Raw genomic sequence first — 18,689 nt, forward strand, 5'->3', positions numbered from 1 at the left:
TTATAGAATCACGCGTTTTGCACTGTAGTTGCACTGTAGCACACATTTTTTTTCCTTTAGCTTTGCCTATAAAAGACACTCGTTTTCTGCAATGAAAACTATACACTCAGTTCTCTCAACTTTCTCCCTTTCTCTTACTATTTCTTTCCTCCTTCTTATTAATTTGTTAAGTTAGTTTGTTTTATATCATGCATTATATTTTAATATTAAAATATATTTTACTCTAACATAATACTCCTTCCGTCTCAGTTTATGTAACATTATTTGACTTGATCCGATATTTAATATTTTTTTTAAAATTTATGGTCTAAATTAATTTTTAAATATTTGTATGGTTATAAATTATTTTATTAAGAATAAATAAAAAATTTAAATTACATTATTTTTAATTATAATAAAATAATATTATTTTTGACACATATTAAAAAAAAAGATATCACATAAAATAAAACATAAAGAATATAACATAATACAATGCCACGATATAATATAAAACAATATATATCTATATGGAGAGTTTGGTTTCTATATTCCCCACAAGTAACATGCACCAAGGTATGAAAACATAAAAACACGTTAGTTTAATAACGGCCTACTAGTGGTTGGGAACCAAACCGTCCAAGTGTGTGTATGTAATCAAGGAAGGTGAACCAAGAAAGCTGCCACACACACCTTTTTCTTTGAATCTCTTCATCCTAATGTTGAAAAGTCTTTATGTGGTTGGAACATTTTCCACCTCAAAAAATATCTCAATTCTTGATAAACGTTTTCAAGAATTGTTTTTTTACACTTTTTTCTTTCCTTCTAACTTACCCCAAAGAAAATACCCAACTTCTTGATATTTCAACTTTAAGGGGCATGAACCTCTGAATTTACTTGTCAATCTTCAGTTTTCTTGGAAACCCATTTCAGTATTCCTCTTGTTTTCATCTGGGTATCTCTTAATTTCTTGAATTTTTGGTTCTAAATCTTTTTTATTTTTTTATTTTTTTATTTTGGGGTTAAAATGGTGGGAGCTTTGTCGGTTGTGGGTTCACCTATGGTGGATTCCCATTCTAGCCCTTGTTTTTGTTTGGATGCTCTGCCTACTTACAATTTCGGTATGGGTATTGGGGATTCACTTGGTAGGAAGCAGAAGCAATTGCCACGATTGGGAACAATGGAGTTGAGTACTTCTTTTGTAGATTTAAGGTTTTCAGCAAAATGTTTTAAGGGTAATTACAAGAATTTGAAGAAGCAAACAAAGGGTAGGAAGAACCTTAGGATTGTCAGTGATTTAGGTGGACAATATGAAGAAAACTTTAGTGACATTAAAACGGTAAGCAAGCTCTAACATTTCAACTCATTAGTTGTTTTGCACATTTGTTTACATTCTTGTGATTTGCATGTTTGATTGGTCACTAGTTGTTGTTAGTTCTATCGGAAACAACTTCTCAATACGCACCACCTTCCCTAAACCTCACTTGTGGGATTACTAATTATTGAGAATCTACTGATTTATGTTGAGACATAATATAATTAACTAAACATGTGCTTTCTCTAACAACTTAAGTTGATAGGATAGTCAGACAATTCAACAATTAAACTCGTAGAATATTCAAACAGGAGTTATATCTGCTTCCCCTCTTTCCTCAATGGTACACATTGTGTTTACACCACCCTCTTGATGAAACTAACACCAAATATGATCTAGATGTTGAGACTACACATAGGTTGTACTTGTAGTTAGGAAATTTAGAAGTTCAATACTGCCATTATTGACTCCAAGCCTGGAAAGGAGAAGTATAGTAGTGAGAAAATTATCGTTTACTTCCTTTAGATGGAGTATATGTAATGAACTACTTGTTGCTTAATGTAGTCCCAATGGGAAGGAATAATATATAGTTCCTCTTCTTCCAAATTTTCAAGGGCTAAAAAAGCAAGGTGGAAAAATATCGTACCCATCCGATTTTACTTGTGCTCCTCTGTTACTTTCTTTCTTGAAAGGGAAAAAAGCAATTGTGCATTCAGAAAGGAGGGCAGTTGTTTATTGGCTGTCTGAATTTTTTGATCGTTTTTAGTGGTGAATATAGACTCTTTGACTTATTTGTTGTGCTATCAATATTTTCATTGTATCAATGATCTAAGATCAAATGTATCATAACACATTTTGGCAATTTGTTCATCTGATAGAGAAGGTGGCACTGTCATGTGATGATAAACTCTTTTGACTCTTTTCGTCTGAATGTCATGCTACACAATGCATCAACCTTATGAGGAAAAAACCCCAACTTGTTTTTTCGTCTTAGACAGATGTCATTGTTAGTTTAAGAGCTATTTCTTTCTGAAATTTCTTGCTATTTGAATTCCTCATTCTAGAGCAATTAAAGCATCAGTATAGGTCATACTGTAAACAACATTGATGATTATGCTAGTAGCAGTGACCTTTATAGTGTTGTCATCTTTGAAAACATGAAAAGTAAAGGACATTCAATGTGCTTGATTTATGGCCCTCGTTGAATAGTAGCCTTCATTAGTCTATTATTCATTATAGCACTCCAATGGTTGTGCACAACTTTTTTAAGTTATATTCATTAACTACCAAAAGTTTCGTTACATTACAAGTATTCTCCGGCATAAGGAATTTGAAATGTACCTTCCAAGCTTCAATAATATGTTCCTTGGTTGGTTCTGAAGTATTCGCTTAGATGTCAATATTTCTTCTACATCCTGCTCATTGACACCAATTTATTTGTGCTCTCATACTTTGTTGCTTAAAACTATTGCATTTTTTCTACAGCAAATTCTCAACTACTTCACATATAAAGCAGTGAGGACTATTTTGAACCAGCTTAATGAAATGAACCCTCCACAATATCAATGGTTCAATGAGTAAGCACATACTCCCCTTCCAATTTTTTTTAAATATCTTTTATGGATAAGAGTGTGTCTTATGGTCTATTGTGACATTATTTGATTGACTTTAGATCAGTGTTATCAACAAAAAGCAGAAAAAAAACTCTAATGTCTGTTGGGGCTTTTTAAGCAGAACTAAAGTGTGGGCTTCAATGAAAAAAGGTGCAAAGGGAGAAAAAGAATATAAATATATATGTTTAGTCCAAGACTAATAATTATAAGCATGAATGAGAAATATATGACAAAGAAATTGACGAAAATGATTACAATAAAGTGAAATATCAATTGTTTAGTGTCACCTCTTCAGAAGAGGCTCATTAGCAAGGAAAATTATGCCTTAGAACTTTGACGACGACATTGAAGTGCACATTAAGTGAGGCGAAGCGCTCAACACGTTTTGAGCCTCGGCTCAGGGCTTAAGCACTCTTTAAGCACTCCTTTGACAACACTGTTTTAGATTACCAGGCTGACACTAGTGCTAGTTCTCATATTATCAAATGCAAATGCTCTGAATCTAGAGTTATACCCCTTAGTCTTTATATTGTACAGCTAAAGGGAGCAAGTAGTCACTGCAAGTACTGCAGTCATTCGTTTGAGCTTGTTCACTTTATTTTCTGACAATCTATTATTCAACAGTTATGTTACAGCAAATAAGCCTAGCGATGGAAAGCGTTTCATTCGTAACCTTGCAAAGGTAAGTTTTATATAAAACCTTGACCTCCATATACGTACATAACGAGTCATAATTTAATGCAATCATGGACATTGCATCTTTGGATGGACCATATCCGAGCTCTGGAATAAACAATTGAAAAAAGAGAAGGAAAAAAAATCATTGACACTTTTTTACCATATTTTTGACAGGAGAAGCAAGAACTCGCTGAAAAGGTGATGGCAACACGGCTTAGTCTGTATGCCAAATGGATAAAAGTATGAATCAAAATGTTCTTTTTTTTGCTTCAAAACGTTGAGAAAGTATATAGCCATGTAACAGTTATACTTATTTATCTTATTTCTATTTTTGCCACTAGAAATGTGATCACGAAGAGATATACAACCGAATATCTGATCAAAATGTGGAAGTGATGCGTGAGCGACTCATGGAGACTGTGATTTGGCCATCGGATGACACAAACACAGGGATGAAATAACTTCATTGGCCATTGCAAGCTGTTGATTTCACTTCACTTTTCTCTTTCAAATTCTATTTCTATTAGCTTTTCCACTGAATATTCCCAGTAAAGTAGATGGTTGTATTCTTCTCAGATCATGGGGGTTCTTGAACTTAAATTGTATATAAAAGGGACTTTGTATATCATATTCAGTATATTATTTTAGAGTTAGTTGACCTCTTCTAGAAAATACATATATGCACCTTGCTAAAGAGACATTTAGTGGCAAAATTTATTTCCCTAAAAACATTTAGGGACAATTGACTTAATGGCATTGCATCAAGAGTCACTCCCTTGGGCAATATTTATATAGAGTGTTAATTATAAATATTCATATTTATTATTGTCGAAGAATATAATATATTGACAATTATAGTATTATTGCTAAATAATTGTTGCAAGTGATGGTTGGTTTGCATAATTGGATCGGGTGTCACGTTCTGACACATATATGGATCGAATGTTACGTTTTGACACGTATTTGAATCAGGTATCACGTCTGACACATTCTTGGATCGGGTGACACATTTCGACGCAAGTATGATTGGATTGGGTCTCCTAAGAGGGCCAAGTATGTGTGTGTGGATGGTCCCATGTGAGGACTTGATGATATCTGTACTTCCATGTAATAATAAGGTCAGTGGTGAATGAGACATGGATTAAGGACCTCTAAAAGAACTTTTGAATTGAGGTGTGTTAGTCATATCAAAATGCGAGTATGTATAAACTTATTGTGGTAAGAGGATGGACCGTATAAGGCCTTGATGTGGCATAGGTGTTATAAACGTATTTTATGTGTATAGGTTTAGAAGTTGAGGTTCTTGTTGACAAGGGGGTTTATTACTGAGATTTCTGCGAGTAATTGGGGTAATAATAGTTGTTACCTAAAAATCGGGAGGGAGTTAGAAAGTGTAGTTGTGAGAGGGCTATGCCTTATGTTGTAAGAAAGTTGGACTAGGACTAGTGATGATTGGGTGAAATCATTGAGTGGTTAAGATTGTTAGGTGTGGACTGTTATAGTGAATGAACAGTAGTTTAGTGGGCTTATAACCCACTTGTCTTTAGTTGTAACTAGAATAGTAGTGGAATTCTGAAGTTTAGAGTGGTGAATACCTTAAGGTGGGAGTAAGGAGTGTACTTATTTGGTTGGGATGGATAAATTGATAAAGTTTAATTATTATGATATCTCTTATTTTTCTGTTTATATATTATGTAGTGGGTATCAACTTGAACGATGATGCCTACCAGTACTTGTTGTTTGTGCTGATACTACTCTTGTTAAGCCACTTGACATAGTCTGGTTGTAGGATCAGTTATGTCTCTTAGGTGAAGACGAAGGAGATCCTCCAGCAGCTTCTATTTTTCCATCCTTATGGTGAAAGCTGGGTCATTGATCTTTTATTTAATTTCTACTCGTAGAAGCTCTTGTACCTATTTCGACTAGTATCCTTGGGAGTTTTTGTATAAATTGTATAAGGTAGATTTAATATAGCTTTCTTTAGAAATTTTGGTTTAATTACTCAAATTTTTGATTTAATTTCCGTCAATATTTTCCTAGAATGTTTAACAGTTCTCTTACTTAGGGTGTATAGTGGGTGCCCGCACGGTTCGGTGGGTTGGGTCTTGACAATTTGATATCAGAGCCCAGGTTATCGATCTTCCAATATAAGAGAAGGTATGAAATAGACTCTTGTGGATTGGTGTGTTGACGTCCATATCTAACCCTCAGGAAGCTATGAAGCATTTTAGGAAGTAGTTTCATTCCTTCTCTCTTATTCGTGCGGTATGTCATTTATGGTATAGGTTGAGTCTAATTGGTATCTCTGAATTCCAATTGGTATTTCACTGAAGTAAACTAGATGACATTGTCACGGCTGAAGGAATCCAAGTAAAGAAATTGGAATCAAGAAGGTTCCAATTGGTATCTTGCCTTAGAGACGGTGAGAATGCATAGATGATCAATTAGTGGTCATCCATGAAGCGGACTTTATTGATAAATTTTAAACTTGCCTAAGTTAGGTAGCTGAATATTTGACTATGTGCATAGTGACTCCGAATTTAAAGTGTGAAACCCCTTTACCTGCGTGCTGAAATTATGTGGTATATGTTTGATAGTAATTTTGAGAGTTTGATGTTAGAAAAGAGTCATAATTGAATTATGTGCATTGAACTTTGTAAGACCCAAGGTGATAAAGGGATGAGTTCTGATGTGTTAAATGATAAACTCATGTGAGGAAATGCGGCTTGTAAATGGTGCATGGACTTACCATTTATGCTAATTGGTAAGGGAATTTAACAAATGAAGACTTTGGAGAAACTCCGATTTTGAGGCTTTCAAAATTTGATTAGAAATCAGGTGAGAAAAAGATCTAGTGTTGTTCATTAGTCTAATGGTAATAATGAAAGATCCTTGCATATTTCATAACTGAGCTAATAATAGATCTTGCTGAATTGTGTCTATCTAATATAAGGGGTTGAGCCATTAGCTTGAGTTAATAAGAACTTGATGCTACAAGTTGTTTTAAATGATGCCTTGTTTATCTTGATATTTTTGGTCTAATGGGGAGCGATAATCTCATATGTGTAGTGTTGGGTTCGATTCTAGGACAGTCCATGTCAAAATTCTCGTGAAAAATAAGTTTAACTTTGGGAGTCTAAGGGGGAATATGGGGCAGGAAAAATGCCCAAGGGAAATTTTTGAGGCTAATGACTCGGTGAATATCCCGCTAGAGTGGGAATTATCCTGCCAGGGAAGGATCTCGCGAGACAGAGACCTCAAAAAGGGGTCCTCTATTTTTCCCCTGCTTTTGCAATGAACTCCTAAGAACTTTTGGTTATCTCTAATGTCAATATAGTGACCAACAAGGGCTGAATAACCTTTAAAATGATGTTATTAATATGTACGGTGATGCAAGAAAATTAAAATCATCCAGTGCTTACAAAAATAAGAGAAATAGTAAAGAAAAATGGTAAATTGTTTGCTTCTTGCCCAAACGGGATTTAGTCCATTTGAAAAGCTGGAAAGATGCAAGAGGACTAAAAAGCAACCCAACCAAATAACAAAGTCTAATGTGAAGGAGGGAGAGTGTCGTCATTAGAGTCTAGCCTATTCGGAGGGTACTTTCCAGCCCAAGCCTTTTTCAAGAAGTTGAACTCGCAAAAATCTCTGGGCTCTTGGGTGGGAATCTCCCTCTCAGGAGAGACGCAAGAGAAGATGACCTTAATGGTCTTCCACATCCTCATCATAAGGCAGTCTCTCTCTATGATCTTCCTTCTCTCCCACCGCAACTGACGGTGAAGCATCTCCACCTCCATGGCTGTAGCTGGTGGCACTGGGGTAGGGGTCTAAGAGAAGCTGCCTCCTAGTCGCTCCGAACCATAGCTAGGTCCTCCTCCAGGCAAGGGTCAACTAGTGGCTGTGACTACGTGGGAGGGGCAGTATCCACGTTCTCGTCCTCTACTGCTGTTGCCCGGCTGCTCTTGGCCCCGTCAGTCCTCCTTTTCTTCTGTCCCCGAGAGAAGGTCCTCTTGATAAGCAAGGAATGGAAAGGAGGATCCACGGGGAGTACCTCATCAGAGTCCAATAGTGGCACCCCGGGTTTCTTGCATAGTGATCAGGCCCGACAGAAAAAATCTGTTCTTGTTGCCATGATAGAACATCTTCCACTCTGATATAATCTGGGGCCCCAAATTTAGGCCTATCCCCTGAATAGTACAAGCCACCACTAGAGCCCTCGAAAAGGTCATATCAGTACAGTTGTTTGAAGGGCGGATCTTCCTGGCCACCAAGTGTAGCAACCTCTTAGCATCGTCAGACCAGTCGGTGTTGACCCCCAATTTTGACCCTCCACAACTCAAATTAGCTATCGAGTTTCTTTAAATTTCGAACAGTTTTGAAAGAATCAGCTTTTATAAAAATTAAATATTTTTATGTTATTTCTAACTATTTTTGTCTTTTTATATAATTTTAAGATAATATACATATTTTATATAGTTATATTTTTAATTACTACTTATGTGATTATTCGAAAATCATCTCAATTTTTCTTTTTTCTTTTTAACTAAATGTTATGTTAATTAGGTTAGTTTAGTTATAGTTTGTATTTTCAAATTATTGGTTTATGACTAAAAAAAATGCACTTCTCCCATATCGAAAATCCATGAAGGATTTTGAATTTTTGAAGCCTATATAAAGGCTCATATTTTCATTAAGAAGAGGGGAAGAGGAGAGAGGTTTTTTACCCCCTCCCCCCCCAAAGTTAGAAATTTTCCTTACTTGACTAAGATTTTGGATTCGTATCCCCAGCCTAAAAGTTGTAAATTTTTTTAGCTTTCAATCTATATTTTTTTTCGAGGAAAATAGGAGATTGAAGTTGAAATTTGGGCTAAGAACGGAGTTCTTATAACGTCTAACCCACGAAGGTTTGAGTCTAAATTTTTAATATTTCTTTTTATGGATTAGAGTTCCGTCAAGCTCTTGGGTGGTGGTGAAGTCGTCTTCAGTCTCGCTACCCGAAAAGAGGTAAAATCTTTTTTCAGCTTTATTTTATTTAATTATTTCATATTTTATATTTAGTTGATTCGTAATCTTATTTTTTTAGTTAGCATTTATTAAGAATAATTAGATTAATGATAGAACTTTCTTATAGTTAGCATGAGTTAGGATTAATTAGCTAGCATGTGTTAGGATTATTTCATGAAAGCTCTTAGTTTTGTTCATTATTTTTTCAAGTAGTTTTCTTTGACAATATAGATTTTCATGTTTTCAATTTCTTCTTTTAACATGATTTAGATAACAAAAATATGCTTAAGTTATTATTTAGTTAGAACTTTCATGGCCTAATTGATTTAATTCTTTCTTCAAAACTTGAGTTAGTATAGCGTATATATTAATTCCGTATCCTTTAGTTACTTGAATATATTTTTTCTTTTCTTCCTTTGTCTACATATATACATGTTGGTGGTCACCTCTAGGATGCACATTAATTTGATACCTTAAAATATCATGATATATTCCTTGATTTAGCTTAAAATGAGTAGATGCTTATGTAATTTTATTTTAGTGCATGTGATATCAATTTGAGTCCATCTTTGGACTCCATCCTTGCATATTGTTGAGTTTTGAGTCTCCCATCATCTTGCTCACATTGCTGGAAAGTTGATACAAGGAAAGAAAGCTAATATTCATGGTTTGAATATCAATATTGGGCTGTATACACGGAATACAGGTGGAAAATATTATTGTATACACTGACATATAGTATATACACAATCCGATATGCAAGAAAATAATGTTATATAGACTGTATATTAGAGTATATACAATATGATATACAACAGATACAGGGAAAAAATAGGTGATATACAGTGTGTATACAGTTTGATATATAGAAATAATATTGTATACATTGTATACAGTTTGATATATAGTGTATATACAGATACGATATATAGTGGAATTGAGCTTAAGGCCCAAAACACAAATAACCCAACAACTTAGTCTAGACGTACAGAAACTAAATGTCAAGCCATATTTTCATGTGTTATTTATTGTAACAATTTTGAAGTCTTCATTTCCTTTTAAATTAACATTTTCAAAAGTTAGTCAAATAATTTTTTAAATCGTCGGATAACTGCGCGTTAGTGGCCATTTTGAATGCTAGCACTTTCTCAAAGTAGAAATAAGAACCTCTTACCCATTTTCTCTAATTTTAAAACTTAAATCTATTAGGGTATTTAAAATTAAGGTTTCTTGATTTTCCTTAAAAATTAAGTGGCGATTCTCTTTTCTAAAATTAATAAATTAATTTTAAACCATCTTTTTTCGACTCAGTGCTAGTGATGCCCTCTGTGCTGGGCCAGTAGACCCTGCTCTGATGCTCTAGGACCACTAGAGTGTCCCGTAACCACTCTAGGTCCATCTCCCTCAGCTTGGCCTCATACTCAGCATTGGAGGCCTTAGGTACTTCGAGCACACCATTGATATAAGTGGAACTCAGGGGGATGTCCACTCCTCGAATGTGAATGGTGGGGTCAGGGTCGTCCCAGCGAACCGTAGGAAGTATGGCATAGAACTCCCTCAACCAACCAGTACGTGCGGAAGGAGGTGATTTGGTCAAAGGGCCCCACCCGAACTCCTCTAGTCGAGCATAGAAAGCATGTATCTTGTACGCCACCCCTAGCATGTGGAAGCCCCTCTCAAGTAGGAATTTATTGTTTCTTAAGTCGTTGTGCCTTTCTTGAGAAGCGTGATCGGGGAATAGGACAAAAAGGAGGTTAGCATCGTCATTGTGACATAGTGATGTACCTGCAAGTTTCAAAAATTTCCAGTTAGAACCCAATAGTATAAGTGCGAAATTAGAGGCTAAGGAAGGGAAAAGGGCTCTAATCCAAGGCCACTGCCTGGTGAAATTCCGCCAGACCCGCCCCGCCAGAGCGGGCTTCATCCATCAACCTTCATTCGAGAAGAACATCAGGCGCGATCCATGGCACCTTCTCACCCCCATTCACGAATTTCTTCAAAATTTCTACAGATCAGTACTCCTAAGTGTCCTAGCAACATTTTTACAAAGGAAGATGGTTCAAAAAATCCAAATAACTAGTATAATCAAGGTTTGGACCAAAAAACCCTTTCAACTTCCACTCTTATATTCTAGTCCGATTTGGGTGAAATCTGTTGTTAACCTTATGCCCAGACATGAGAGAGATATTGTGGACGTAAGGGGGGGCCCATGCTACGTTAATCTAGCAATGCAAGAAATTTATTTCAAAAAGAATTGAAAACTACCCTATGGGCCTTTGATTCTACTGATTCTTAGCATGTTGTCATTAGAATGTAAGTAGTAGCAATAATCTAAAGTTAAGGACAAGTTTCTTACCGTATCAAAGACGACCGGAGTAGAGAATTTGAGAGAGTTTCTAGAAATTTTGAGTGAGGGAATGTGAAGAAAGAGAGAAACCATTCTTCTCTCATCCTTTATTGATCGCGTTCATTCCACCAGAGCGCCAGTGTCCCGCTCTAGCGGGAATATTTCTGCCATAGTGGAATGAGATGGGGTAGTGTGTTTTGAAAAGTCAGTCCACTTCCTTTAAGTAATCCTTATCAAGCGTGTATTTGAGGTATTGTCATTCGCACTGTAATTCGGAGTACGCGAATTTTCCTTAGATTATGGACAGTGGTTGTTCTTTTAGTGAGATATAAACCGGCTCGTGTCTTTCCTCATGTGTCGATCGGGAACGAATGAGGGGTAAATTAGTATCTATTATAATAACTCAACTCATCGTTAATTAAGATTAAAAAGAATCACAAGAATTTTACTTGACTGGGTCTCACTATCCCGCCAGAGCGGGATAATCTCGCTTCAGTGGCGCCTCTAGAGAGGGAATATGGTTGCCAGAGTGGAAGGTCATGGGACAGAACTTAAGTTATGAATTTCTTATTTTCTCCACTTCTCCCAAGTATAAGGTAGAGTTTGTGCAAACTCTCCAAAAAGGCTGCTCTTGATTTATGGAGAAGAGGGGAGGGAATCTCAGCATTCAGAAGGCTTCAACCCGTGGAATCCAATCCATTCTTGCCTATAGAATATTGGGAATCAATGATTTCAGCATCATTATCTCTCCTCGGTTGCTTGGCGCCCAGGTAGGGTAGGCTTTATTTTCTGAGTAGTAAATCTATACTTATCGTGTAGTATAGATGGAAATTTAATGAGAAATCATATAACTAAGCTGTGGATCATGGATCACAGGCAGAAATTCGGTGGTGTTAGTGTCTAATTCGAATGTGACCTGGGTTAAAAGGTGTTGTAATGATTTGGGAAGTGTATTTGTGGGGATTTTATTGCAAACAGACAGTTATTATATAACGGACACAATATGGTGCACAGAGATATAAAACTAAGTAGATGTTGTATAAACCTTAAGGGTTGGTAGGGTAGACGATGGTTGTTTCCAAGTAATGTCTTATGTATGTGTTGAGTTATTTATGATATGCATAGATGAGTAAGGATAGGGGAAACATATTGGTCTTTATACAAATAATCACTTGTTGGCTTGTTTTGTGATAAACATGTTCTGTTGATATGATGTGATCTATTATTGATAATGTATGGTTGGTTTTCATAACTGGATTGGATGTCACATTTCGATATATATATGAATTGGGTGTCACGTTCCAACACGTATTTGAATCGGATGTCATATTTTGATACATACTTGGATCGGGTGTCACGTTCCGATGCAAGTATGATTGGATTGGGTCCCCTGAGAGGGTCAAGTATGTGTGTGTGAATGGTATCATGTGACGACCTGATGATATATGTATTTTCATATAATAATAAGGTTAGTGTTGAATGAGACATGGATTAAGGATCTCTACAAGAACTTTTGAATTGAGGTGTGTTAGTCATAACGAAATGCGAGCATGTATAAACTTATCGTGGTAAGAGGATGGATCGTATTAGGCCTTGATTTGGCATATGTGTTATAAACGTATTCTATGTTTATAGGCTTAGAAGTCGAGGTTTTTGTTAATAGGGGGTTTTATTATTGAGATGTCAGCAAGTAACTGGGGTAGTAGTTGTGGTTATCTAAAAATTGGGGGGGGGGGGGAAGTTAGAAAGTATGGTTGTGGGAGGGCATATGTTGTAAGAAAGTTGGACTAGGACTAGTGATCGTTGGGTGAAATCATTGAGTGGTTAAAGTTGTCAGGTGGGGACTATTATAATGAATGGACAGTAGTATGGTGGGCTCATAACCCACAGGTCTTAAGTTGTAACTAGAATGGTAGTGAAACTCTGAAGTTTAGAGTGGTGAACACCTCAAGGTGGGAATAAGAAGTGTACTTATTTGGTTGAGATAGATAAATTGATAAAGTTTAATTATTATGATATCTCTTATTTTTCTGTTCATATATTATGCGGTGGGTATAAGATTGAACGATGATGCCTACTAGTATCTATTGTTTGTACTGATACTACTCTTGATATGCCACTTGGCATAGTCTGGTTGCAGGGTCAATTATGTCTCTTAGGTGATGACGAAGATGATCCTATAGCACCTTCTATTTTTCCATCCTTATGGTGGAAGCTAGTCATTGGTCTTTTATTTATTTCTATTAGCTGTTTAGACTAGTATCCTTGGGGGGTTTGTATAAATTGTATAAGGTAGATTTAATATAGCTTTATTTAGAAATTTTGATTTAATTACTCAAGTTTTTGATTTAACTTCCATCAATATTTTCCTAAAATGGCTAAGGGTTCTCCTACTTATGGTGTATAATGGGTGCCCGCACAGCCCGGTGGTTTGGGTCGTGACAGACACTTTCAATCAAGTAAGTTGGTTGTATTTGTACACAAGCGCATGCCACATCAGTAAATATATATTTATTTATTTATTTAAAAAAATATATTTTTTTATAAAAAAATATTTTTTTTATTTTTTTTAAAGTTTTTAATTCTTCGTATTTTATTTATCTTGTATTTAAATTAAGTTAATACATGTAAATTTTTCTATGAATTTTTTTTCTTCTATTTAAACTTTTTTAAATTTTTTTTTACCTTCATTCATTGTCTTTTCTCTTTTATTTTTCTATTAATTTTATTTACTCTTTTTATTTTCTTTGTCTTTCTTTTTGATTTGATTTCAAATTTAATTCCAAAATGTCTAGTATTTAAAATAAGTTAATTTCAAATGGATATCAAAATAAGTGAAAAAATTCAAATAAAACATAATAAAATTAAAACGTTAAAATTAAAGGACAACTTTAATTATTTTTTTAAAAAATCCACATAATTTTTTAAAAATAATTAAAAATGGAAAGATAAGAAATTAATGAAAAAAAATAATAAAAAGTTTTAAATGAGGAAGAAATTAAAATAAATATTTACATAGAAAGAAATCAAAATAATTATATATATAAGTTTAATATCAATAATTATGTGTACTAACTAATTATAAATTTATCAATTAAAAAAGAACATGTGTCCAATTTTTTCACTCATCACTTGCCTCCAATAAACTCTCTATGCCACTTCACATTTTAGGGTGTATTTATTCAATTTTAAAATAGTTTGAGCGCGGGAGGGGGGGGGGGGGAGGAGGAGGGGGAGGTTATCCTAGTTAAGTTAAAGTGTGTCGCTAAGATTTCGGTTATAGCTCAGGTACTTATGCATTATCCCATTAAAAACAAGGTTGTTAGTTTTAGGGTAACTTATATAAATCTCACTAGTTTAGAAGCGAATTACTTAGATACATTAGTTTATAATGTTATGAATCTTATCATATTGTGGATTTCGGATACATGTGTCTGACACGTCCAGATACATCATACATGTATCTGAGATACATAAGGTCAAGATTAGGTATAATTTATTCTAGATACACTATATTCAAATGAATTCGCATGTACCTGATTTTATCGCTTGTCTCTACCCTATCTAGTGTGATTTCCATGTATTTGGGGATCTCTCTCGCCTCACTCACTCTTCTAGTATGGTAGAAAAAATACATATATTTGTGTCACAACCCAAATTGGGTCGTGAGTCACACCCACACAATACCTCCGGTGGGAGAAAAAAAACTATACCCTAATATCCTAACACAAGAGAAAGCATTCAAAAGATTAAAGAAAACAGTTTTTAAATAGGTTTTAACTGAGTTCCCATAAACTGAGGAAATTAAACAAACAACCATCAATACAGTCAACATGCGGAAGTAAATCCCCCCTAGGACTTAAAAGTCATTGTACCAAAACTCTACCAAAAAATAAGTCTAAGAGTAAGGGGATGCAACCCCAAAACAACAAAATAAAACAGTCTGAATTCTAAGTCTGAAATGTTGGATTGAGATCCTAGAAGAATCTATGGCATCCTCAAAGAGCTGACTCACCCTTGAATTCTGAAAGTCAGTGGTCTCCTAACTGAAGTCTATCAGCAGTCACCTGAAGATGTTCTATACTCAACAAGGAAAGAGGAAGTACAATATCAGTACACATAAACAATTGTGTACTAATAGGATCACGTGGCCAATCTAGCCAGTGAAATATATGCAAGCAACTATAACATAGTAAAGACAGGCATCCATGAACATATTACCAATAAGAAAATTCATAAGCATTATTCAATTTCACAATGTCACGACCCAAGCTAGACCCTAAGTGTGACACGACGATTGAAATCCCAAAGGATTCCAACCAAACCTCTTAGCATATCATTCATGAGCATTCATAAGGTAATTAAGATATAACACGAAACATCACAAAAGAGGAATAAAAGTCTGAACGTAAATGTCTTGAATAAGAGGAATCAAACCCAAACTCACATAAAAAGAAAACAAGTAGACTCCATAACATCTAACATGCCTTTAATACTACTATGGATGGGGCATAATACATGTTCCTAGATGACCGACTTAAGAAATAATGTCATAAGGAACAAAGAAAAGTATAAATGTCTTGTCCTCAAAATACGAGGACTCACAAACAAAAGAGAAGTACGCTCAATATCTATCCATGAGTGGAGTGTGCGTGATGATCGTCCGACCCTACATTATGATACAATATAGGTAAAAGTATGTGTTAGTATATGAAATGCACTAAGTATGTGATTTTTTTTCTCAAGTGTAATATCTAGTAGAACTAGCATGTTTAGGTTGTTTTGTGTAAATACAAGAATCTATAAAAGTATTTAGTAGATTGTGAAAATGAATGATGTGAATTGAACAAAAATGACTCCCAACTAAAAAAATTGTGAAATGCTATGTGATTGTGTCTGGACTGTGAAAACTGACTTGTTAGGATTTTTATAGGACATTGTACTTATTAACTTGTCTATCAAAATCTAGCTAGAACATGACTGTGTTGATTATGCTAATTAGCATAACATATGTGCTATGTGTGTGTGAGCTAAACTATCTAGTTCGAACAATGCATCTGTAAGCTAGAAATTGCCTGGTTAGTCTCACTGAAATAATTGGATAGCTTGATTAGGACGGGATCATAGGCCGTTGTTGAAAATGAGCCACTTAGCCTAAAAATAATCAACCAAATGAAGGTATACCCTTTGAACCAAAAGTTTGAGCCTGAAAAGACCTTTCTTTGAAATAACACAAATCACCTTTCATGTCTGATTGTAGAACTTTATCTTTGCCCTGGTCCCTCCAAAAAAAATGTGCACCTCAACTCAGGCTAAAAGTCTAAGTTGAGGGTGGTTACTATAAAGAGAAGCAGAACAGTTGGGGTATGAAAAGAGTTGTGTGATGAGAGGAAAAAGAATAGCATTGGGGTGTGGCCTCTAAAGAATTGAAAGAACAAGTGTAATGCATCATGAAATTCAAAATTTCAATATAATAAAAGCGGAAATCACACCCGGGTGTAAATAGAGAAAAGTGCAAGGGGATGAATTAGTGAGGGGGTTGAATAAGAAGTAGCTAAGTCAAAGTAGCATCAAGGAGGGGCAAAATAGTCACTTAAATCCTAAATTTATCCTGCCCGAGACCGAGACTACGTTACAAGTAAAGAAAGTCCTAATGTGATTCTAAAAAAGCTATTCAAAAGTGTAGTGTAGAAAATAAGGGTAATCCTATGATATGTACATGTGCATTGATTGAGCTTCATTTGCGAGTGTGAAAGTGTTCGTTTCAGTCTATGTTTTATTTATGCATACTGTGTGAGAAACCTCTTTGTGGCAAGGGCAATGTGATTATACTGTTGAGTTGTTATATTGACTGGTACATTATTTTTTGCATTTTCTTCGTTGACTGTGAGTAGTATGATATCGTAAATCGATCCTTATGATTTAGTTGGACTGTTAGTGCATTGCATAGTTGAGTCGATTAAATAAGAGGGTCATAGTTTATATGTTGGTCTGCTATATGTCTTCTTATAGTAGTTTGTGTTTGCGCGTCATGTTATTTTGTTTTGTGTCATTCCTTGATGACAAATAATGGTTATAAATTGAGGGTGTTGATGTGTCGCGTATTTACAATACTTTTGATGCTCAAAATGGTGAATTAGTGTGCATTGCGAGTATATTTTTATAGATATGATGTGTTTTTTTCATTTTGAAGAAAAACTAAGTCGCGCATGAGTTTGGATGATTTTTGAGGAAGTAAGGCATTTTTGCTGAGAAGTGATGCAGACCAGGGACTACGAATGCCACCACGGACCGTGGTGCTTTGTACGGGTCGTGGTGGATAGCATGATGCTAATACAATAAAAGCCTAAACAGATGGAATTTTGGATAAGGTGAACTCTACAAGACCCTTCATGGGCCGTGGAGTCCACTACAGGTCGTGGCCCAGGCTCGTGAAGGACCTGCTAATGAAAGATTGAAATAGTCCAAGGGAATTATCACGGACCTCTGAATGGGGCATAGTCAAGAACATGACATGTGGTGACTGCCCGTGAAGAAGCAAAGGCCTACACAATGGTGGATCCAAGTAAAACACCACGAGACAGGATCACGAGCCTCGGCATGGACCTTACCGACTTAAGTTTTCCTATTTGATTTAGGAGTAGGTTTCATACTTTTATAAATACCCGAATTTATTTTATTTTGAGGGTTAAACATTTTATTCTTATTTTTGGTATATTGTGAACATTGTGAGAGCATACTTTGACTACTTTTCAAGATTCAAACGTGAAATCTAACTCATTGTTCGTTCTTGATTCGTTATTCATTTTGTGATTCGAGGTTTACTTTTATATAAACACAAGTATTGTTTTATAAATTCAATAATAATTCTAGATTCATTCTTTGCAATTATGAGTAGCTAAACCCGATAACTAGGGTTGTAGGAACCATGATACAATAATGAAGTAGGCAAACGTATAGGTAATTATCGTTAAGTGTTTAGCATTACATTGTAGTTTTCTTTGTCTTGTTTTTCTTTTAACGAGGCCCCGCGTTAAAATTTGCTTGTATTCATTAATTGATCGAGAGAGGGGTAGTGATTTGGAAAAAAAACTACAACAGAGATACGAAGCATAACCTTCGTCTAAGAACTTGAGCCAGGGAGGAGATAGTTTTCTGAGATCAAAAGCAAGGGTTAGCTGGTAATACACTCTAAGACTGGGAAGAGATAAGTGAAATACATTTAATAGGTTCGGAAGGTGTTTAAATGTATATAACTTGCTAGATTTTGCATGTGACGCATTGATATGATATCACAAATACCTAATGACTACTGAATTACATGTCATGGGGAACACAATCCTAATTACCACCTCATATTGTTAACAACCTTAAGTCTGTTTTGTTCTGTTACTGAGAACTTTTTCTTATTGAAACATAAATCCCCCTATTTACTTTATGCATGTTTATTATTTGGAAATATTGACTATAACTAAGCTTAAGTGCTAGCAGATTTATTTCCTCCATATTTTCTGTGGGTTCGACCCCAACCTAGTGGTATCTATATTTGACAACGACCGCTTTATACTTATTAATTGAAGTGTAAGTTTGGGAGTATCAACAAGTACACACACGTCCTGCATGGGATAACACAAATCAATTTGAGTATATCGCACGCGAATCGCCATATATGACGTGTATGTCTATTTGTTCAATTTATACAATTTTAGGTTTCTACTTATGCACATCCAAAGTTGGACGACATATATGTCAA

General features: G+C 35.2%; 1 protein-coding gene across 1 annotated transcript; it reads left to right on the forward strand.

Annotated features, from left to right (window-relative positions):
• Nucleotides 1-659: 659 nt before the first annotated feature.
• LOC129903995 (chaperonin-like RbcX protein 2, chloroplastic) lies at nt 660-4,238 on the forward strand. The gene is made up of 5 exons (XM_055979527.1): nt 660-1,318; nt 2,780-2,871; nt 3,532-3,589; nt 3,760-3,825; nt 3,927-4,238. The coding sequence occupies exons 1-5, from the start codon at nt 1,007-1,009 to the stop codon at nt 4,044-4,046; spliced, it is 648 nt and encodes a 215-aa protein (XP_055835502.1). The 5' UTR covers nt 660-1,006; the 3' UTR covers nt 4,047-4,238.
• Nucleotides 4,239-18,689: the final 14,451 nt, after the last annotated feature.

This window comes from Solanum dulcamara, chromosome 9, assembly GCF_947179165.1.
Source record: "Solanum dulcamara chromosome 9, daSolDulc1.2, whole genome shotgun sequence".
NCBI classification, from domain to species: domain Eukaryota; kingdom Viridiplantae; phylum Streptophyta; class Magnoliopsida; order Solanales; family Solanaceae; genus Solanum; species Solanum dulcamara.

Coding starts and splice junctions, on each gene's coding strand:
- LOC129903995 (XM_055979527.1), top strand. CDS start 1,007: ATGGTGGGAGCTTTGTCGGTTGTGGGTTCACCTATGGTGGATTCCCAT. Junction 2,872..3,531: donor CAATATCAATGGTTCAATGA/GTAAGCACATAC, acceptor ATTATTCAACAG/TTATGTTACAGCAAATAAGC. Junction 3,826..3,926: donor TGTATGCCAAATGGATAAAA/GTATGAATCAAA, acceptor TTTTGCCACTAG/AAATGTGATCACGAAGAGAT.